General features: G+C 45.8%; 1 protein-coding gene across 2 annotated transcripts in view; it reads left to right on the top strand.

Moving 5' to 3' along the window:
• The window catches only part of BABAM2 (BRISC and BRCA1 A complex member 2), a gene marked incomplete at its 5' end in the record, with an annotated part of 171,954 nt that extends 158,761 nt beyond the window's left edge, over positions 1 to 13,193 (top strand). For both annotated transcript variants that reach the window (XM_082303120.1, XM_082303121.1), the window contains one exon: positions 1,025 to 13,193. In XM_082303120.1, the coding sequence (XP_082159246.1) occupies positions 1,025 to 1,088 (64 nt within the window). In that variant the 3' untranslated portion in view covers positions 1,089 to 13,193. The remainder of the gene's footprint in view (positions 1 to 1,024) is intronic.
• Between the last annotated feature and the right edge of the window lie 10,836 nt (positions 13,194 to 24,029).

The following is a 24,029-nucleotide window of genomic DNA, read 5'->3' as shown; positions in this document are numbered from 1 at the left end:
CCATTTCTGGGATCAGCTCCTCAGTCCAGAAATGCTTTTACTTTCCATTGCTCTTTTAACCTTTGGACAGCATCTCGTGTGTGTTTACAGCTTGTGCACAAAAGCTGACTGCAGCTATCTGTTAATTAATTTGCCAGGCACAACCTCACAAAGAGAGAGGAGCATTCTCTTTGTGGTCTTGCAACGTTTTTAGGTGCGAGGAAGTATGATTGTTGTTCGGTGATTGCCAAAGCTTCTACTGCAGTTATGAAACACATTATGATTGTGAAGCTGCTCGGTGTGTGTTTCATTCAGGAGGTAAAGCAGCAGAGAGATCAGGAATCTAATAAATGACATTGCAGCTATTCTCACTTTAGATTTCTTGGTGAGCAGAACAGGAGAGAAATTTATAGAGACCAGTGATACAAATAGAAAACAAAATTTAAAAAAAAAAGGGAAAGTGAAAGTTCAGTGCAAAACGCAGTAGGCAGAAACCAGAGGCAAAATGATGAAGCAACTTCTACAATAACTGGCAAACAAAGGGCATCCCTGGGACATGTAAAATACATTTATTACATGGTTAAGTGTCTCAGGACAAAAAACTCAAAGGTACAGTTCTAACTCAGTTTTGGATATATAGGATTAACTATATGAGTCACTTGATCCTTTGTAAAGAAGATAGACTAAGATCCAAAATATACAAAGCACACTTCAGAAAAGGACATTATCCTATAAATTTTGAAGTTTACTAAAAGGAATTACAGTTCATCCAATGTTGCTAGTATTATCTTATGTAAACTGCTGCCATCAGCAGTGACAGTGTCAAGGTTTCTGTTAGGAGACAGATCAAGAGCTTATCTCCTGCATGTATTCTGACTTCACTGTTTTCCTGCTCCATTGCCTTGTCTGTCTTTGGGCCTTTCATACCATGTGTGAAGCCTTTTCCACACAAGGGAAGTAGGAAACGTGGGAAACATCAAGTGCTTCAATTCATGCTTTTAAGATTACTCCTTCCTAATCATATATTTTCTGTTCTTTTCACTAGGACGTATTTCAAGACATTTGTCCCTCAGTTCCAGGAGGCAGCATTTGCTAATGGGAAGCTTTAGGCAGCTTCGGGCATGGAAACTATACTGGACAGATCCTTCAGTCTGCACATGTCAGCCCAGAAGAAGAATGCCTGGAAATGGATTGGACTATCTTGATAGGTGCTTTTTTGCCTCTGAAGTGGTTTTAGTAGCTTCAGTTTTTGAAACAAAGACCTCACTAGCATGCTTAGAACTGAATATTTGATATTAGCCCTGCCCCTTTGTCTCTGCCACCACCATTCCTCTATATATCTGTTAGATTAAATTTAAAAGGGCATGTATTGATATGATAACACTTTTCTTGTGCCAACAATTTTGTGTATGTTATGCCTTGTTTCCTTGTCTTCAGGTGGTGTAAATTGTATTTTTTTTCCCCCATGGAAGTATGATGTAGTGTGTATATTTAGTTAACATTTTCAGCTTATCCTAAGAAAACATAAAACTGCCATATGTACCGGGAATGCCTCATGGACTGTGCAGTGCCATATTCTGCCTTGGAGGTTTGCGTCTCACTGTGCTTGTTACTCTCACAGGTATGGATATGAGTTGCACACTTCAACTCTCAGTGCCTTTCCAGTTGGTCTGAAGTTAATATGGCAAGGTGTTTGAGGTTTGGTGGTTTTTCTGATACTTCTGTTGAAAGCTCATCTTACGTGAAATGTTAGGCTTTTATGCTTTGTTTTTATTTCCAGTTGTACAATTTTGGTGTTTTCCTAATGAGCACCCCGTGCCATTACAAAAAAGTTCTGCTTCTTTAGTACCAACATGCGAGTAACTAGTTATATAAATCAGTATAACAAAATAAAGCTCTTTCATAGACCTGTAATTTTTCCAAATAAGATAAATACTGCTAAGAAGCAAACTTTCAACAAAGGAATGAATGATGTCTTGGAAAATAACTGATGAAATAACATAGGGGCTGTAGGTATTTAGCTTAATGCTTAAGTTCAACATATCTTCTCAGAAATTATTTTTAGGTGTATATAACTGGAAACATTACCTCCCCTAATTCTGAAATGCCAAACACAAAATCCCAGCTATTCATCCTTTCTTTCCTGCTTGTGTCAGGCGCACCAGTTGGGACTAATGGTCACGATGTCACTTCCCCAATTAATTTGTGAACAGACTAAGGTACTTTCCAGTAAGGAATAAGATTAACAGAGTATGTTGCTTATAAATGGTATCTGGAAAATGTGCCCTACTTCTGCTAAATACAAGGAACTAAATGAATAGTACGCAGATGATACAGTGGAACTGGAAAACATTTAATTTTAAATTATTCACTATTGCACCACATGCAAGGAAATCTCATCAAACTACTTGATTGGCAGTATTCTCCTACCCTTTCTATAACTTGTTATTTCACATGAAAAATAGTGCTTTTCAGGATTTATATTCACCTAGGAAATACAGATGGGTTTTGAGTAGTGAAGCTTAACAATTAAGAATTATACAAATAATTCACCTCTAAAAACTACAGGTATTTTTAGCTAGTTTGTGGGGAAATTTTAATTTAATACTGAAGTTTTTGGCTGAAAATTAAGCTGCAAACAAAATCAGAAGTTTTATTTTAAGTCTGCAGAGGAGATATATTCTGTCCTGTGACCCACCCCTTTGTGACTCTCAGTGCATTATCTGAGGACTGTCAACAGTTTCAAAGGTCTGAGCCTGAATTCCCTCTGTGGAGACATTGCATGAGGCTTTTGCATGCTTAGAGCAGATGTGGAAGGTAATGGTTCTATGTGAATAGCAAAGTCATAACTGAACAACCTCAGGTGACTTAAGAACAAAATATTGTTTAGTATACTGGATGATCTCACATCTACATTTCTTTAGGTCAAAGCCAGAGACACATACTCAAGAGTAAACCAACTTTGTGAATGGGGTGGGAGAAGGCAGGTGGCTAATGGAAAACATTTGTTCTCATAGTGTTCAAAATCTGATAGAAACAATCTCTAGCCATCTTCAAAAGGTATAAACCAAGCCCTTAAGTTGCATCAGTACATTCCTGGAATCTTACATTTTATAACTTTGCCTTTGATTCAGTGTTGTAGTGATTGCCCCATGAACACAGTGTGTGCTTTATATACCTGATTGCCCAAGTGGCACCAGTATTTTTTTTATCTTTTCAGAAGTTATTGTCATTCAAAGGCTAGCAATTGCACAGTAATTTGAAAAGAGGTCCACCCTTCAGAATTTAGTTTTGTTTTCAACCAAAAACGCATCCTTCACCTCAGTCCTAGTTGTTTTGGACAATGAACCGCTTTATTATTGAAGAGTTTTAGAGCCATGGAAGAGAATATTTTGAGGGTACAAAAAGCCTAAACCAGCAATTAATTGTGCTGAATTCAATAGTTTCACCAACTTTTCACTAACATACATAGAAACAAATCAATAGTTTCAGTCTAATTTTAATGTCATGCTACAATTGGTAGTATTTTGGAAAAAAAAGGTAGAAAAGATGAAAAACTGTACTGTTTGTGTTTAATGTAAGTCTATCAATTTTTAGATTAGAAGAAAAGGTGGTTTTGTTACACTTAATGAACATTTTCTTTATTTCAAGGCCATCCTGCACTCTTTGACCTACATGGTATTTTATGGATCCCTTTCTAATAGTTCTCAGAAGTATTGGGTGTTAGCTCTCCAAGTGGGGTATTGAGAGGAGAGACACTGGAATGAATGAAAGCTTCTCTCCAGAAGAATTTCCATTTAAATACTATACCAGAAGAGAGGATTAGTTTGAATAATTTTATATCACACCAAGTATCCATTGAAGGCATTTAAGTTAGCCATGAAGGCTGGGATAATGAGTTGTAGTTATTTCTGTTATCTCCTGTTTTATAATTTCCATTGTGGCCAGTTTAACGGCCCTGAAACTCTCAGTGCTTCCTTCCCTATTATGTGATATGTGCAGTTGAAGGGAGCAGTCAGACCTAGGCTATTTTCCTTTGCTTATGAGAACCACAGAACACAGGAGAAAAAGAGCAATGATGCAAAGGTATCGAAAAGCCTAAACTCTGCTCTGTCCTAGTTTTGACTGAAAGAATGTGGTAAGTCTTGAGTTACTAAGCCCTCCTAATGCACAGTTTTCCAAAGGTCCTTAAATCACAAACTTAGAGTCAAGCCTTCATTTGTCTGCATACACATTCCACTGTGCTAGAAGTAATACCAAGTCTTAGGATTCAAAGTCAGACTTTTGTCAACTTGCTGGAAAGACCAGACAAACAGCTGGAAGAATAAATAAAAGTTAACTATACCATACATGGTTTGGCCTTCATTGATCTTTCCATTGTCCTGGCCACTGCTTTGTTGATTGGCACTTTTCATTTGCTGAATCTGCACTCCCATTCATACAGAGAGTAGACTTGAGTCAGTTTTTGAGAATAGAACATTGCTGGAGCTAGCACAGATCTGTGCATTGTTAAACCCTCCCTAGGGATGTTTCTGTGTATATTCCCTTTCTCTAATCCTGTCCAGAGCCTACAGCAATGAGCATCTTTGGTGACTCAGTCAGTGGATGAGATTTAGCCATAAAGTACAGTGCTTTAAGTCTCACTTCAGGTGGTTTTACACAGAGCTTTCTTACCCAGGAAAGAGAGGATTAAATCTTGAGTACTCTCCATTGAGCAGTGCCCCCTAATACCAAGGCTGGGGGTTTAGCAGAGCTCAGAAACCTGTTTAAGTGATGAGTAGGGACTGCAGCTTAGACATCCTTCTGTGTCAGTACTCTTAACCAGAGAAGCAGCAGGCAACAGAAACCTGTAGCAGCACGTGAGGGTCACCAGTGCAGGTGTGAAATACATTTCTAGCACTGTGTCTGTGCAGCTGTGGTACATGGAGATGAAGGGACGAGTCCTTTGTCAGTAGAGAAGGGAGTTTCTTACCTTTCTAGCTTTGTGAGAAAGATGTGCTGCAAGGAGGTAGCAAGCTTTGGACACAACTTATGACCATGATTCTTAATTATGGGGTGCTGTTCCTTGCCCTGTGAAGCAAATGAAGTCTGTGACCAAACTGAACTGCCAGTGAACATTCTTCCCTTAAATTGCTTATGTCTCTGTAATTGATGTATTGTAATGCTCATTAAACCTAAAGGTACTCTTACTTCTTAAATGTTACTGAAAATCCCTTAAGTCATCTCCTTTTCAGTTTTTATTTTCAGGTATCTGTCCTCTTCTGGGGCAATTTTGCTTCATCCTTACTAGTTACTGCTGTTTTTAGCAAACTTGAGTTCTTTTTTTTAACAAGGCAACAAGGTGTATGCCAACGTCTTGTGAGCCTACATTAAGTGTAGAACTATGTGCTGTAAAAGTAAGTAGAAGCTGTTTTTTATTTACTAAGCCAAGTGTTGTGTTCTCCACAACAGAAGAATTCTGAGGAAAGGCTGTTACCAGAGCAGAGAGGATAATCATGCTGATGGCACTGGGTACATTTTTTTTTTACCAAATCTTCATTTAATTTCCATGTTAGCAAATTAGCAGGGGCAAGGTGAATTGTCCCTTCCTGCAGGAAGCCTAAATAAAGCACTGATCAGACACCATTTTATCTTGTTTATACTTTTCATCAATAGGGTTTTCCCCTACAGGGAAAGACAGTAAAAGTCTGAAAAATGTCTACAAACAGTGCAGGGTTTTTGTAATATTTTAATTTACTGATTTCTGTAGATTCAGAGAATAATTTCAGACTTTGTTCTTAAGAAAGGTAAACACAAATATCAGAAACATGCAAGTAATTTTAGCTATGTAGGAAATAAAAATCTGGCAGTCTAAGTATTATTTTGCAACAACTCAAGAGTTCTGCCATGTATTTCTGAGCATATGCCTTGAAAGGCCATGGCATATTGTTGATTTTAGTCCTGCTTTTCTTATTCTGTTCCCTGTCTGATGTTAAAAAGCTCAGGTCTTGGTTCCAAGGCACTGCACAAACACCATTTTGTTAAAGTGGTAGTTAGCAAGCAAAAAGGCAAGGGGGAAAACCAATATTGGCTGCTGAAAATAGGCCTTAAATCATCAAGAAATCAGAAAGGAAGCAAGGTATGGCAGCTGCCCTGCCACTTGCTGAGTCTACAATATATGAGCCTTTAAATGTGCCCCCAGTACAAAATACAGGAGGTTTTTCTTGCAGTGCTAAGGAATAAATGCAGTTTTAAACAACAGGAAGTAAAGCAAGCATTTCATTGCAAAATACACACTACGAGTCTAAAGTTATTTGTGTCTACAGCTCCCCGTGTTTCTCCTGTCATCAGAAAGGTTGAAGAATTAATGCCTCGTGCTGCAGCTGCCCGCAGTGAAAATTGATCCTTGGGGTACTCCATGTTTTCATCCAGCTCTAGTTAAACCCTAATGATGCTTTTTCTGTCCCTGAGGATGGCAAAGCAGTACCAGGGAACAGCAAATCTTACACTGTCAGGGGTTTCTGTTCCACTGCTGCTCCATTTCAAGCCCTTGATTTGGGTGGGGCGAGTACTCTGTAAGCCTTCAAGCCTGCCAGCAATCAGGGTACATTTTATTTCCTCGTTGTTTATTTGAAATGGTTCAAGCTGATCCTAATTTGACATCCTGTTTCCCTTATTCCACTGTCCCTTTCAGCAAAATTTTTTCAGGACTAGTTTAAAACCCAGAGCTGTCGAGGTTATTTGTGTCTTTCGAAGGGGATGTAGCACTGGTGCAAGAGTAGCAACTGGAGGTTGGAGTCGTGTGTTTCTTCTCTGAACTGCAGTGTCAGCAGCAGCCAAGCGTTGCACACCCCTCCCAGCAAACCTCACTTGAACTCGGTGTGACAGGCTGGCAACCTGGGGTGCCAAAAACCCAGACCCGTTTCTTGCGTTTCCTCAGAGGAGCAGCAGAAGGGCCTCTGCTGGCTCAGGTGCTGTGTGTAGCTTGTGAGATCCCGGCTGCAGGAGGTAATGGGCTTTGGTTGCTCATCAGATGAGACTAGGTTCATTTTTGTGCCCAACAACACAGGAGCTGTGCCAGGGGGAAATGCCACCCTGCTGATGCTGCCGAGGCCAGGCGTTTCCTCTTTATGCCTTGATAGGAAAAGGCAGCCGTAAAATCCAGCTGCAACTCAAGTACAGCCCTGCCAGCTAGGGGTGGTTTCTTGTGTGTTTTGGCCAACTGAGCCTGCTCTCTGATGAAATAGACAGTATTGGCATGCTGTGTTTCCTAGACTTTCTGCACTCACCTCCCTGTCCCTTGTATCCAGTAGTTGCTGTGTCTCATCACACCCATTTGCCTCTTGACTGTAGGGGAGCTCTTGGGCAGCTCTCAGGTGCACCAGGAAAGAGGATGGCATCTGCTGGTTTCAGCAAGAAGGAGGTGAGTTTGGGTGAATGAGTTTGGACTGTGAGAATTTGGCTCGTCTTCCTCAGAGCACCCACAGCCCTGGTAGCCAAGAAGAAATGACAGCTTCTGTCTAATGGGGTCAGATAGTAAATGGAGCCGTTTCCGCACAGTGGTGGCTGGTATATAATTATACACTGGGCCGTGGCGTGTCTGGTCCTAATAGCACCCAGGAGTCCTGGGAGTGATTCAGCTGCTGCTTGGGGCTAATTATGGGCAGGTTGCATGAAAAACCCCCACAACTTGATCCTGCCTTCCTCTCCTCCTGTGGACAGGTGTTCAGCAATGACCTGGATTGCTCATACGAAGCTGGGTACATGCCTGCTCGTGAGGAGAAGGCTTTTCAAAGCAAGGCTGTGAGGAACACTCAGAGGTGCCTGGTTTGAAGAGGAGGTGGTATCTGTCAGAACATTGCTCGGGCAAATCTGATTCCCTCTCTGGCATTACCCATTGCTGGAGTACTTTATAAGAGAGATTCAAAAATAATCTAATAGCTTGGTTTATCATGCTTGTGGATGGCAGGAGTGTTTGTTCTGCAGTTGTCATGGCCATTTTGTTGAACTGGGCATTATTTTTATTGTGGTGCTTTAGAAGTGGATCATGGGTCATAGCTCTTTGCAGAAATGAACCATGTATTCAGCACTGTGATACACCGTGGCAAAAGGGTCCCCACATTAGCTATACTGTGTGAAGTGTTATTCATGTTCTCTGCTCCTGAGGTACTTTGGAGCAGTCTCAAGAAGCAGGGAAGTTAATGCAGGGGAAACACTTAGAGGGTGATGGAGGTTACCAGCATGGCTTCGTATAGACCCCCATCTTTGCTAAGACCTTGTACTGATTTTAAAGCATATACCTTAAAGAAACATCAGAAGTATCTCCCTGTGTCTAGCGTTACATGCACCAGAGTAGGGAAGTTGCAAGAAGCTGTTGAAATGAATTTGCAGGGAGTTTCCTGACTGCTTCCTGTCAGCTCTGTTGGATTGTGTTTATGGGGAAAAGTTACCAAAAATTCTGCCTCGAGAAGTGGCACCATGAAATGCACAAATTTCTGGGAGACCAAGCCCGCAGCAGAGAGTGTTTCCACAAGAACATGCAGTCCCGCAGTGGAAGCAGTGCCCCCCAGAGGCTGGGGCATCTCCCTGGAGATTGGTGAGCCAGGAGCAGGCAAAGCCATGGTGGTCCTATCCAGCAACTGGAGATAGTCCTGCGTCAAGCAAAATGTGGGACTAAATGACCTGAAGACAAACCTTTCAGGTAACTTGGACATGGTTTTAATTAATTAATTAATTATTAATCCCATTTTTTAATATGATACAGATCTAAGCACAAACTGATTACTATCTCCTTTAAAGATTGTTCAGAGGCAATAGCACTTGAAAACAAAATGAAGAGCATAAGTGGTGAGATTTCATAAGTTTATTGTTTCTAACCACTTTTAGATCTTAAAAGTGCGAAGCCATAAAATTTAAATAAATGCAGTATTTTTCACTCATTTACTTGTGTTAGTAGGCATGGCTGCAAAAATGTGGCTGATGTTTGTACAATACAGTGCTCTTAAGTAACTGCCTAAGCTAATTCTGAGCAGAGCAGCTCGAGTACTTGTTGATGCACTATATATGTATTGCATCATCCCTTCATTTTTATGGAAGGTACCTTGATGTTGCTTTGAAGAAAAACCGTGTTTGGATTTGAAAGTAGGCTGGGCCTCCGGAGCCATGCTCCCTGTATACAAACAAGATGCTTCTTCAGGGAGGAGCTAGGGCTAGAAACTGGTCCAACCTGCGTTGAATTCTGGTTGTTCAGACCACTTAAAGAGCAGTTCACAAACAGGAAAGAGTTAAAACTGAGTGAAATTAGCTGCTTTGTGGGCCAGGGTATCCAGGCCGACTGGCAATTGTGGCAAGAAGCCCTGTGCATGCCAACCTGAGAGGCCTGTTTGCAGGGTAGTTAGCTTTTACATACTGGCATCTTGCTATAGAAAAATAAGAATTGTTTTGAGGTTTGTCTTTGCACCTTGTCCTGCCACTCAAGATTAAATCTCTCAGACAAAACAAGCTGTTTGGGAGGCGGACCAAGAATGCCTTTACAGTGAAGAAAAATAAAAACACTCAGCCAACTGTGATTAACTATTGAATGCAAAACACTCCCTGGGTTTTGTTTATTTGTAGACTGTGGAAAAAGCTCACAAACGATGCCATGCTTTCAGTGTGAAAACACTTCAGCCTCTGCATGCTCTGTTCCTGGGGGAAGGAAAGGATTTTGTCCAAGCTGCTTTGGGAGATGGCTGGTTTTTTTCATTTCTCTAAGTGTTGTTTATTTGGTTGATGTACCCAGTTTCCTCCCATTGTGCATATTCCTGCCCCCAGCTGTTCGCACCTGAGCTGGACTTTGTCTTCCTCCCCTCTCACTCCACTGGGCTGGACAGGCTGGGAGCACCCAGCTCAGGCACAGTGCTGCCAGATGCAGTGGCACGCACAGAATCCTGCTGTCTTCCGAAAGCACTCCCCATGAGCACAGGGAAAAGTTGTCATTAAAATTAAAAAAAAAAAAATAAGAAACAACTGCCTGTGAGCAATTGCTTATTGCTTGCTGGCAGCTCTGAGCATCCCCAAGCTTTGAGGCAACCTTTGGAAATGACAGCACACAAGGAGCCCAAGCCCTTTGCAGTGTGCTTCATGTGTGTATTTACCTGTGCATCGTAGTAAATGACACTGTCCAGGTGTACAGCCAGTTTTAGGTTTCAGGGAAGGGAGAGAAAGTGGGTGCTGGCAGCCAGAGAGGGAGGGAGCAGAGGCTTGTTGGCACTGTGCCGCTGTGGGCCTGGAACAGCACTGCTGGGTATTGTGTTTGTGCTGGAAGGGCTGAAGGTGGAGGCGAGTACGTGGAATTGTGCAGGAATGCTCTTCAAGGTCAAGGAAATGCAGAAAGTTTACAGTGTTAATTGGGAAAGAAAAACAGGATTATTAAGACTCCTTTGGCTCCTGTTTTCTAAATTGCAGGAGTCAAGGCGTTTGTATTTTGTCATTAACTTATTAGTGCATTTTATATACAGTGCAGGACAGGTCTGTTGGGAATTTTAACATTAAAAGCTGCACTTTCATCCCTCCACAGCACACTGACATAACTGAGCTCTCTGAAGGAAGGACCATAGAGTGCAGCTTCTTAACATTCGTTATCAGTTGAGTGCAGATTAAAGCACAGGCTCTGCAATGGTGCCTTCTGGCATCACAGTACCACACATTTCATGATGAGGGCAGAATCAGAGCTCCTCAGTCCCAACTGTACAGGTTGGGTCTTCCTCACTTAAGTAGTAAAACTGCAAAAGGGACAGTCTTAACAGCAGAACAGACAGAAACGGGCAATGAGATTTGGCCCAAACAGACTCTTGCTTAGGAGCCATTTGCCTTCTATGAAATGTGAGCAGTATGCAGTTGTTTAAATGGAGGATTAGGTGCTCCTGTGGTACAGCTTTTTCCTCAGGCTTGGGCTAGAAAGCCTTTTGCTCCAGTTACTGCAGGTGTCATCAGGACACACCTGTATGCACAGATATGTGAGGGTTTGGTTTTTTGTGTGGCTTTTTTTTTTTTTTCTTCTGGGGCTATTTAGCTGATTTTGTTGACAGAAAATATAAAGCCAGTTCTGGCCACTCCCTGAAGTCACAGGGAGCAGACTGCCAAATTAACTCTTCCCATCATCCTATGTGACTCTTTAAAAACAAACCAGAATCCAAACCCCATTGCAGCAGTTTCTGTGCATGTGAGCAGCAGAACTGATAACATCTAATCAGCCTCTTTGCCAAGGCAAGGCAGCAAGAAGTTCTTGCTTTATAACATAAAAAATGCTTTGTAGTTATATAGGACTTTTCATGTGAGGACATCAAAGTGCAGTACAGGTATTAATTAATTAATTAGGTTTCACAACACCCTTGTGAAGTATTTGTGTCCATTTTACAAACAAGGGACTGAGGCAGAAAGCAAGGATGTGATTTGTCCAGGGTGCTCTGTGGCAGGACAGGAGCCAGGCCCAGCCATGCTGCAACCAGCAGCATTGCTCCCACCCATTCTGGGGCAGGGGGAAGCCATGTCCAGTGTCACTGTGAGAGTGGGAAATGGCTCTGTCCTCAGCCTGAGCCTCTCCTGCCACATCCCACTGGCATTTCCTGGGAGCAGATGTGCCAGGAAGAGCAGTGCAGAGGCTCCTGCTGCCCTTGCTCTGTCTCTGCAGCCACCTGGCCTGTGCCCAAGCTGGCACATCCCATCCCACAGCCCATTGCCAGGACAGGCCTGGGAGGGCAACATAGGAATGGCACAAGGCTGAAGGTAGTGCCCTCCCCGAGAGACTTGAGGCTCTTCACCCCGCTCCATCACCAGCATGGCCATGCCCTGAGTCACCAGGTGCAAGGTTTCAGTCCTTCAGACTACTGCTAAGAGCTGGAAGTCTCTAGACTCTGGTTGGGAATAGGCAGGGTTTCCCCTGGAGCTCACTGTCAACCATGCAAGTATCACCCACCTTGGCTGGCACCACCCAGGGCCAGGACACTTCTTCACCTGCCTCTTGGGAGGCTCCAGCTGATTCCAGGTGTGCTCAGCACCCATCTCCTGGTCACCTGCAGGAATGGGCCCTGTGGGAGGCACCATTCCCTGCCAGTCTTGTCAAAAACAAGGAAGCAAAGAAGCTGCCACCACAGCTCTGATGTGGTGGAGAGGAACCACCATGCCAGTAGAGCTCCTGGGGATTCCCCTTCAGCTCCAAGCAAGGTGCCCAAACCCAGTAGGAAAAGGGGCAGTGCCCAATAGCTCTACCTCCTACAAAACCTCCCAGTGGGAAGCACAAGCATATCTGGGAGAGAGGTTTGGGTGAGGGAAGCACATGGGTCTGGGGCTGAGGGTGAGTGGCTGGACTGGAAGCCTCTTTCCCAACAGCAAGGAGATGGGGAAGAACTTGGATGGTGCTGCTCAGCTGGCGTGCTCCAGCAGCTAGGTATTCTGGCCTCTCAGGAAGCTGTCCCAGAGCTCTTTGATCACCAGAGAGAATAATGGAAAAAATTTGATTTAATAGAGGTCAAATTAACATAGATTCCATTGGCTAAACAGGGGAAAATCTTAAAATAGAAGATGTTCCTTAAAAAAAAATTAAGACCAGATGAGCCTTGTCCAACTGAGAAGCATGAAATGTTCTTCCTAGTAGGTTGTGGTTATTTTGTAATAACCATGCATTACACTGATATGCCCGTGTAATTGTGTGCAGGGAGAACAGGAGTAGTGTGTAGTATAGAACTGCCAGACACCCTCAGCTACCATGAAGTAAAGCCTATTCATAGTGGCCCACGTTTTTCTGATACATCAGTAAATCCCTTCCTTGTGTCATTTTGCTGAGCAAGACCTCTTCCCTCCCCCCACCCCCCCCCAAGCTTTGAGCCCATAACATCTCATTTTTTCATTCACTCTCCTTGAATCCCTAATGCTTAACTGACTACAAACAGTTTGTAAATCAATGATGCCAGAAGACAACGTAGTATCAACTTTCAGCTCTCCTTAATCTCATCCAAATTTTTGTTTTGTTTTGACTGAACTGAAATGTGGAAATTCCTCTAAAAGCGTAACTTAAAAAAAAAAAAGACAACAGATCCAGTTGGCCAAGGTATGGTCTTCAGGCCCCAGTTCAAATACAGCTTTTAAGCACTTGCTTAACTTACTAATTGAAGTCAATGGGATTTCAAGCACTTTGCTGAAATAGGAGATTCTGTGGACAAGGTTTGTGCCAGTACGTTTGTAATACAGAAATAAAGCGGTGCCAGGTTTATTTTGGCTCTGGGTTTCTTTGTGGTGGTGATTGACAAATCCACAGAATTGGACTAACACCAGAGAGGTGATGACTGTAAGAGAAGTGATGACAAGAAATAATAAATTTTGAACTGGCAAACACTCTAAGTTGGGCAGACTGAAAACCTCTACGTAAGGGAAGAAACAAGTCCATTTATGCTGATAAATGCACTCTTTTCAGGAAGACCTCCAGTTAACCAGCAACTAATGTGCTGGGACAGCTAAAAATTTTGAAGCAAATCCTTTTGTAAGTGGTGTAACTACACCAAAGCTTTTGGGAACAGACAGGTTTACATCACACAACAGTCTAGTCATATAATCTTATAATCATTTTGAAAAAGAATCATTTCCTGGAGAAAAGTTTTATGCCTTTGCATCACAGGCAATAGGACAGAGCTCAGCATGGTAAGGGATTTCGTGTCTGTTGCTGGAGGATGTCCAAACCCACCCCACTAACCAATAAATCACTACCTAATTGAAAAGATTCACAGAAACAGATTACAACATCAAGGATGGAACCAGTACTGTAGGAATTAGACTGACAGTGTCCATACGTAGGGTGTGGTATCAAGAGATGATCTTACAGCCTGCCCCCACTTGCCCTTCTCCCTCCTCTTCCTCCTCTTGCCGCTCCTTGCTGCCTGATTGCTCCCTTCATCGTCCTGCCGGCTCTAGTGCATACCTGGTCACATGGAGTTAGTTCAACTCACTAACCCAGAAAAAAAAATAGAAATTAAAGAAGAAAAAAAAATAGCAGCATTTTTTGGTTGGATTCTTTTTTTTCCTGTTTTAGTGAGCTGACTCATTACAGCTCCTTCAAGCAGTGCCAGCAGGAGAGCGTGGCGCGGGGAAACCTTAAACGTTGGTCCTACAGTGGACACAGGCAGTTATTCCAGCTTTGGCCACCTCATGATACCTTGACTGTGGCATGGCAATTTCCACTTTACTGACACAGGACAACATGGACAAGTTATTGCTGGTACATCAAAGACCTGGAAAAAATTAATCAACAGCACCTCTGAGCTATTAGGCATAGGCAGTAGTTAGATAAAATCATAAATAATGAAATCCCATAAGGATGTTGCACAACAAGTATTGAAGCAAAGCTCATAAAACTCTTTCTTGCTGCATTTGAGCCTTTTCCTTCCACAGAAGACATCGTTTTCTAAAAGTGACTTTTTTTTTTACACAGCAAACTCCTGCTGGGCAGAGGCAGGAAGGGCCCCAGCCCATGTGATGTCAGGATAAATATGTGGGAAGCCAATGCAGCAGAAAATCCAGCCAGAGGAATGTCTGGTGCAGAGCGAGTGGTGCAGGAGCAGGCTGGCTGCCTCTCCCGCTGTCCACAGCGCCTGTGAGGTGCTCAGGCTCTGGCCGTGGCCAGGGCTGGGTGGGAGGGCAGCGCAGGTGAGCTGCACAGGCTCAGCCCCAGGTGTGTCTCAGCTCTCCCACCTCTGTATCCCAGAATGTGTGTTCCCTTCCCAAGGGCACACTGAGGAAGGTAAAATGGATGGGCCTGTCTATCTGCAGAAGCAATTAGCCTGGGCTTTAATGAAGGATTTTAGCATTTGAGTGTAGGAAACCTTAACAAAAGACCTTTGCATTAGACTCTGTAAATTTGTTGTAAGCAACAAGTAACAAGAGCAGATTTAGAGATAAAGATAATGAAAAACACTGCATTCTCTTGCCCAAAAGCCTATAAATCAAGACCTTGGCTCTTCTCTGCAGAAATGTGCTCAGATGTAATTGGAAACAGGCAACACTGATCTGAAACACTCAATCGAGCTCAGTTTGCAATGGCTTGGGTGAGGAGGTTTCTAGAACTAAAGAAGAGGCTCTTCCTTCCTGACGAAGCGGTCGATAACTGTGCCACCGTCCTGCCTGTCCCATTCATTTCCTCTGAAGCTGCCCGGGGGTTCAGCAGCAATGGAAGGCTCCCCCAAGCCGTGTGGGCCCACCACCATCGGCACAGGGCGCCTGGGGCAGGGACCTGGGCTGGCAGAGCCGCAGGGCAGAGGGCCCTCGGAGTGCGCAGGAAGAGAAAGGGCTCCTCCGACCACGGGCCTGGAGCAGAGGCTGCACTGTGCCACCACCACACAAAGGACGTTTCCTCCCCACACGCAGCACACCCACATCGGCTCCCCTTCTGGGAGACCACCCCTGGCTTTGCTCCACAGGGGGAGAAGTGCCCATCACTGCCAGCACAGCCATGAGGAGGATCCTCTGTGACAAGAGTCACCTACTCGGTTTCTTCGCTCTGGGCAGTGTTCATGGCACAGAGCCCCAGCTGTGGTGGCTCAGTTTGAACTCAAGAGGCCAATTAGCTGTCCAAAAGACAATTGCACAGGAAAGTTGTGCTGGCATAAGACAAGTCATCAGTTTACCACCATCACACACCTCGTACAGATATTCTTCAGTTTAACTGCCACTGCTGTGTAAAGTGCTTATTTCAAAGTGAAAAGGCTGTTTTTATCCAGGACAGTCCAGAAGACGTCATAGTGCTGTAATTATATCAGTAATAAACAGTGAAGCTGCCATGGAGAGAGGAGCGAGCATAGCAAGGAGTTCTGCAGGGCACCAGTGCCAAGCCAGATCAAGGCAATAGAATTTATAGCTGCTATTATCTGCGTGAGGTATATTTATGACTCCCCTCCCCGTTGCTCTGATATCTTCAAATCTCACAATATTTGTGTATTCATTCCCACAACATTCCTGTAGGTAAGGAAACTGCCCAGTGTTGGAGCCTCTTCGTGCAACATGGAGCAGGGTTTGGAAGGTGGGGAAACATGAGAGACACTCAGCAGCTACACATACATCCATGAAAATTAACCAAATCATGTGATGTAAGTAGTTGGGCTGTCTACAAGGTAAACAACTAAATTCCTCGGGGTTGGGCTGTGCAAGGGTTCAGACTAGATGATGACAGTGAGTCTTTATCACCTTAAAAATATACCTGAACTTGCAACCAAAGCAACCCTGATCTGAGACTCCTTGACACCGGGTGGTTGGAGGCATAGGAAAATGAAAGTGTTCCAAGCACTAAGATTCATAACAAGAAGGGGAAATAATAAGCATGTTTTTATAAATGAAGGTTTGAGGTTTGTAAATAGTGTTTAAGTACTGTCCCTAATTCCTCAACACCTGATTTATTATGCATTACTTTCAGAAACTACTAATCTCACATGAAACAGCAGAAGGTACTGCCACAGGAAACAGGATAAAAGAAACAGCATTCCTTTTCTGAAAAAGCTTTTTTTCAGAAAGCTTACACACTGATAGGAGGAGTTTATACTTTCACGTCATTTTTGCCTAAATTTGCCTAAATTTTTTGCTGTGGCATAGATTGCATTATATTCCAAAACAAAAATGACATTTTTTTCCCCTGTTCTTCAAATGTAATCTTCTAGGGGAGGACATCCTTGAGCAGAGTCCAGCAGGCTCAGCCAGTGTGCAGTCTGAGGCTGTTCTCTGCAGGAGGGTTTGCAGTCTGGCAACTGCAGCTGAGAATTCCTCCTTCCATGCCTGTCGCTGGGTCCTGACAGTTGCTCTTAGGCAAGTCTGGCCTCAGTTCTCCACGCTGTTCAATGACAATAATTATTCATACTTACTTTGGTGAGCTTAATTAATACTTGTAAAGCACTTTGAGATCCTTGGATGAAAGAGTCTGTTGACAGACAAAATGCTTTTATGGTGACTGTCAAATTAAGGTCCTCTGAGCTTCCTCAGCAATTGAAGAGTTAATTAGTTCATGCCAGGAACCTGCCAGCCCCAGCAGAGACAGGGTGCTGGGTATAAAGGTGCCTGTCCCTGGCCTTTCCTCACTGGGACAGCTTTGTTGAAGGAACTCCTTCCCTATTCATACTTCTTAGGAGATAATGTCCTTGTAATGCACACATGCACGTTGCATCTTCCACCTGGTTGTGTTGTAACCATTTTCCTCTCCCTGGTGTGTATCCCACATCCCAGCTGGTGAGGAGATTGGTGTCCAGTTCCTGCTGCCGGACTTAGGCTGGGTCACTTACCCTCCACACTTGAGGGGCACAGCTCATCCCCTAGACAAGTACTTTTATCCATGGGTGAGAACCTTCCCAGAGAAGCCCAAAAGGCTGGTGCTGGAGTGACAGGCAGGGGAACAAGCCGAGCTCTTCGGTGAAGGAAGTGCTGCCCAGCTGCCAGCAGGAAACCAGCTGCGTTTCCTGGGCAGGCCCCAACATGGTGAGGCACACGGGAGAAAGGCACCCATGGGTAAACCCTGCATTCATCAGGCACAGCATAGGGTCTCTGTATAAAGATAAGGGAAACCTGTGCCTCCCCTGGGGACCCCATCCTTGAGCACCACATGGGAAATCAGAAATTATTTCAGCAAAGGGGAACTCAGTCGTGGTTTTGGTCAGACACCACAGCTGTACTCTCAAAGCCGAGATGAGCAAAAGGCCACAACATAGTTTCCCTTTGCAACCTTTGCCCTTCCCCACATCGTCACGGCTTCAGGTGGGCAGCACTCGGGAGTGGTGCCTGCAGACCCCACTCTCTGTGGCTCACACAAGGCTGAAACAGCTCATGGAAAGCACATCAGCTGCTGTACAGGCAAAATCTCACACCCAGAGGAGTCACAGCATTGTGCTTTTACTAGTTCAGCTCAACAAGGGTCTGCAGAGGGGAGAAGTTGTCAAAGCCTTGGGATGACTTGTGAGAAAAGAGGAGCTGTCCTTGCCAGGACAACCACGGAGAGGACCAAATCCAGGGTGGGCAGCAGCAGCTTGGGCTCCCTGACTTGCAATGCATCTCCGTGTCATCATCAGCACTGTTCCCTGCAGCTCCGGCAGGCTGGCTGCACAACACTGCCCCATTCCCCACTGCCTCTGAGGGGGATGAGAGAGGCTGTGTTTGCACAGGTGATGGCAGCTGTTTACCTTCTGCATCATTCTTCTTTAGGCTGGTTGCTGGTTTCCTTTCTCAGCTCTCTCTGCACTAACGCAGCCTTGTGCCACCTGTGTCTGAGCCTGCCTGCCTCGGTTCACAGCTTTCCTGTCATGCCCAGCTTTTCTAGGCTGGTGTTTGCCGTGGCAGAGCAGGGTGCCTTCTTTTCCTGCACAGACCATGGGTGTCTTCAGCAATGTGTCCCCAGGGACATCTTCCAGCTGAGCACAGAAAGAGGCACTGAAAAGCACACCAGCTATTTCACTCCTGTTGCTCTCCAAAAGTATTTAAGAACATAAAGTGCAAATCCGGTACTCAAAGTCCTTCTTTCTGACCAGCCTTCACCTGGGAAAAATCCCCAAACAAAATCAATCGTTCCTTTCCCTGGGTGGGAAATACTGCAGTTTGACTCATGGGATTTTAGACCGCACTTCGAATGCGTAAGTTTACCAAAAGGCAGCATCTGTGCCTCAGCTATTTGCCCTTTGAAGCAGCCTGGGGAAGGGAATGTGAAGGTTTCTTAGAACATTAAAAGTACTAGTGAAAGTCACAGGGCCTTTTTCCTTTATAGAATCGAAGCTGAATTTGAGCAATAAGCCTTCTGATGTCTCCAGGGGGAGGAGATGTGACGTCTTGAGGTAAACCACACATCCCGTAACTACCACTGTGCCATTCGTGAGCGCTGCCTCGCTACAGAAGTGGCAGAATTGCTTTTCAGCAAAAGTCACCATGTTTTTGGAGGGGAACAGTTCCAGTCAGAGAAAGACCGGGTGGCGGGGAGAAAGAAAACCCGACCGCAATAAAGCAGCCATTGAACCTGAAAGGAAAAAGACGTCAGCATCTCCGGCAGGGGCTCTCTTTTTTTCCTGGTATATCCGTGAACCATAATTATGTGGAAAGAAGTCGTGGGTGGGACTGGCTTACTTACTGACAAGCTGAACTTTATAACCTCATGCCGTGACGTCGTGAGGGAAGAAGGTTTGGTTCACCCACCTCGTGGGATCTGCAAACTCAAGGGGATGGCCCAGAGGTGGGCACTCACCTGCATGGGCTCATTGGCTTTCATCCAAGTGATGGGGTCGAGGCAGAGCCAGGAGTGAGGGTGCTGCCTCCCAGTCGGGTGAGCCAGGGGGTGATGAAAATTCAGGAGCAGATGGTCAGGGAGAGCAGAGGAAAAGCCTAGGTGCTGTGTGAGTTGAGCTGCATCCCATCTACTTTACCAAGAGAGACCTTGGAGGGGTGCAAACTTCAGGCAAAGAAAGGTTGGAGCTCCTGAGTTCCTCAGTGATTCGAAGGTGTGCAGGGACTTAGGGAGGAGAGCCTGAGGGAATGCTGGTGCTGAAAGCTGCAGGTGAAGACTGGAGGACTCTTGCTGTAGAGTTTGTGCCCTGCAGAATTTGAGGCGAACAGTGCAGTTTGTTGAAATCCTAAATCCCTCTGAAGTGACCTGGTTGGGACAGACAAGAAGGAAACTGGAGCCAGCAGAAGGGAGTTGGAGGATCTTGAGCTCACCTTGGGGTTGAGCCTGGATGCAGATGCCCCAGACCTCCCAGGTTCAAAAATGCCAGCAAGGCGGCTGCTGAGAGCCCAGCTGAGGAATGCACCTTAGGAGAGCTTCTCAACCCCTTACTAGGTCATCTCCACCCCCACCCGTCTAAATAAACATTAGCATAACAGTGAGGTGGCCAAGGAATGACTGTAGGCAAGGTCTGAGGTGTGCACCTGGTCTCTCTCCAAGTCTCTGACTGAAATAGAAGTCTCTGTATCTCTGCAGCTGAAGACTGAGGTGTGCTGTCCAAGTTAGGTAAGAATATACAGCTCTGGAATGGCATGGGCTAGGTCTTTGCTGAGGAACATTTACCACCACTGGCTGCACTAGAGGCTGCTTTTTGGTTCTTTAAGGGTAGCATTTTGCTAATTATCTCTTCTGATCTACAAGTTTCAGTCCATTGCTGCCCCTTCTCATCACTGATCTTCAAACAAGCTGGGAGGGGAAAAATGTGACCATTCATTACATGGATACAAATCCAATTCTTGTCTCTGGTGGAGCAGCATCTCCACCAGATCATCTCTTACGTGGCTCTAAAATCTAACATTACAGCACTGGGTGGTGTTTCCTGACACTTTTCTCCTGCCTGCAATCACCAAGCACTGCTAGGACACGGGATCCCACCGTCATGCCAGGAGACACCACTGGCACTGCCAGGCGTTCCTGCTCCTTCTTGTCCCAGAGCCACCCAGCCACCAGCAGTGGGACTGTCCGTGCTGCTGGCAAACACACCCATGGGTCTGATATGCTAATGCCCGTGTTTACAGGCTCCCTGAGCCAGCGAGTGCAGGGATGTTTAGGTGGCTGAACCTCCTCCTGTTGTTTTAAGGATTCTGGCAAACTGTCAAGAACAAAAGCTAAGACAGCCAGTTCCCGTTTGCGGGCACGTCCCTACATTTCAGTGTGGCAAACCTTGTGATTTAGCAAGCAAGAGCCTTCTGCCCCAGGGCTGTTAAAAGCTGTGCTTTTTAAAAGGGAAAAAAAAAATAAACCTGTGAAGACTTCCAAGAATATTAGAAAAACACCAGCATGGATGGGCTGCAAGGCTGGGACCAGGCTTCCACCAATGCCTCCACATAGAGGTACTTGCAGACTGAGAGTCCTTTTAAAAAACTCCCCTGAGCTTTTTGTTCAGTCCTTTGACAAGCTTGTCCTTAAGGAGAAAGGAAGAAAATTCCAGAGGCTTTTGCTGCCTTCATGAATAATATTTCTTTCTGATACCATTTACTGCTTTTCTCCCCAAAAGTGGGTACCCCCATGTCTGAAGTGGAAAATGTTGGCTCACAGGACAGAGTTCATCAGTGGAAAAGGACACGTTTAATCAATCAAGTGTAATACTTTCCGCTGCTGCAGGCAGTGGCCATGGCTGGTGGGAGCCTGAGCCTGGTGTGCTGTGCTTCCTCCCCAGGACCAGCCCCTAGCATGGACAGAGCAGGCTCTCACTCACCAGTTCCCCATGGGCTCACAGGTGGGCACATGTGCATGCAGGTGTGTGCATGCGTGTGTGCCCTCCACAGAAGTCCCACGGGGTGTCTGTGCTGAGGCAGATCCACTGTCCAGCTGGCTCCTGGCAAGGGGCAGCCATGGGAACCTGAGGGTGCCTCTGCAGTGGTCCCAAGCTGCCTCAGGAGGATGCAGCCATCAGCCAGTGGGCTCCAGGAGAGGACCAAACCTCCATGGTTGCTGCAGTTTCCAGCACAGGGTCACAAGCCCAAAGGCAATGTGTTTAAGTTGCCTCTTGTCATAAGTGGTGGCATCCTTGCATGGAAGGAGAGCAACCTACCACTTCTCTGGGGTGCTGGATGCAGCAGAGATGTGGCTGGTGGTGGTCTTGGACCTCTGACCCTCACAATGTCGTGGTTAGCTGTCCTTGGAGACACCCTGGCAGCCCTTGCACCCACCTGGGTGATCTCTGCCTGTCCTTTTCCTGCAGCTGCTGGGTCTTCCTGCTTCCTCCACCCAGCCCCAGCCTCGGGCATCGCAGCTTGTCGCAGCCTGTGCCGGCGCTGCTGCTGGCGGCCGAAGGGCAGCAGTGACTGAGCAGAGGGGACCTGGCCACTTACATCGGGCTTCTTGGCTGTCATTTTATGGGCAGCCAACACCGGGGCCAGCTCTGGCAGCGAAGTGGAGAGTTTGGCCCTGAGTGACTGGTTGTGAGCGTCAAACCAGGCACCTTAAAATGAGAATCCATTTTAAAAACACAAACTCAGGGAGTGTCCCTGAATCAGTGCAGGATAGTGTTGGTAGGAGAGATCTGTGGCATGGCACCCGCTGCAGGGCTGGTACCCAGAAAGCCAGGGAGCAATCTTCTTTGTTTTACAGATAGGTACTGCCTTTGGGAGCAGGATCGGTTGTAACACATTTATTGCGAGAATGAAAGACAAAAAAGCAGAGTTCTCTGCCAAGAGCAAGTGAAATGGGCATGCTTTTTAAAGAACTACCGCAAGACTGATTACCTTTCCAAGTAATTAAACGTTGTGAAAGGTTATTAACGTGCCGATAATAGGCAGCTTTGCAAACCGCCAGCACAGCATGATCTGACAGAGGCCAGCACAATAGCGGAGCGCAGGACTCCTCTGCGCCTCCGGGGCTCCGCAGCCCCCAGGCCTGGATGCGCCCACAAGGACCAGCCTGCACCCAGGTCCCCGCTCCTGAGGAACTCCAGAGTTCCTACCATGACCCCAGTGATCAAAGCCCAGGATCACATCTTAGCCAGAGGGATGATAAGTGGGCACTTGTTCAGAGCAAGCACCTCCTGGTCCTGCTCTGAGACCTCAGGTGGAAAAACTCTGCTTTTCCCTTGTATTTCTGTACACAGTGGCAAGTGGAAAAATGCAGAGGAAAGAAAAGTGCAGGGCATGGTGGAAAGAGTCAATAACGTCCTGGGTGGGAGCATCCTTGTAGTCCTCCGAAAACTAGCCCAGCATTAAAAATACTTGGTAGGTTTTCCTGGACTCGGTGTTGGTGTAATATCGTGCACTGCTTTAAAATAACTTCGAGTGCCTTTGATAAAGACTGTATGTAACTCAGGTTTCTGGGTCACTCTGCTGCTTTCAAAAACCCCATTTTTTATTCCTGAGCAAGCGAGGAGTTGGTTATGGGAGGTGTTTAGACTAGGACTTTAAGGTAACACTGCATAAGAGCAGTCTCCACCTCATGTCCCAGAGAATCTGGTGAGTATTGCTGGTACTTAAATGTCATCAGACTCCAGGCAGCCTCTCTCTGCAGCGTGAGCAACGTTTCAGCTTCGTGATGTCACCAACAAGATGTCCAAAGCAGCAAGAAGCTGAAATCCAACCACTCCCTGCTCCATAGTGGCTTATAATGTTGTAGCCAGCTTGGAATCACCAAGCCCACGGAGACCTGTGTCCACAGGTCTGCAGGGGATGGGGACCTCAGCCAAATGGGAATGCCACCCCACTGCTTCCCACAGGGAGGCTGCACACATTTGGGTTTGGAGTCACGCACTGGCACAGTCCTGTGCCATCCTTTACAGACGGATTGCTGCAGCAGAGACTTTCCTGGATGGCAAGAGAGGAAGAAGCCACTCTCAGATACTCAGATGGTTCCTTGGTCCATTTTCAGTTTTACATGCCCAAATTCTCAGAAATCATCAGTGTTCCTAACAGATGTTTCTTTTCCAGGGATGCCAGAGGACAAAGTGGCTCAGGAAGATGGAAGGAGGCACTGGATTGCACAGATACCCACGGGATGGAGATGAGCCAGGCCATGCAGGGACACCAGCCAGTTCCAGTGCTGCTGCCCAGACTGGAAAGCCTCTCCCTCCTTCCAAGGTTTTCAGCAGTGCACAGGTCGCTGTGGTAGGAGACAGAAAGGACACTTTATAGGTTCAGTCAGCAACTCATTTTACCTTTGCTTCTCAGCTGTCTCTTCTGCTCCCTCCCTGAAACCCCACCGCTGCCTCGAGCCGTGTCTGCGGGCACTGCGCTAATCAATATTACTTGGTGGGGAAAGTAAGTCTCACTTATTGGCCGCACATTCCCCTGAGTGCTTGTGTCAAAGTCTGTCATGTCAGCTGAAGGCAGGCTTACCAGCAGAAAGGTCAAACTGCCTCAACTAGATCTGAGCTCAGCCATTAACTCCCGTGTGCTTATCTGCCTCCCACTATCAGGAGAACTATCTGTGTGCACTGCACACCTCCCTCCTCCTTCTCCTCCTCCTCCTTGGTGCTGTGCTGCCAGGGAGCACTTTGGTGGGGCTGAATCACTCAGGCAGGAACAATGAGCTGTCTGATAAGCTCAGCTGGGTGATCCACTTGGCCTGCACCACGTGTTTCAGGGAATAATCTCGGAAACTCTCAGTGCATGGATAC

This window comes from Coloeus monedula (genome assembly GCF_965178545.1).
Source record: "Coloeus monedula genome assembly, chromosome: 2".
NCBI classification, from domain to species: Eukaryota; Metazoa; Chordata; class Aves; order Passeriformes; family Corvidae; genus Coloeus; species Coloeus monedula.
This window is presented reverse-complemented; position numbering and strand designations above follow the sequence as displayed.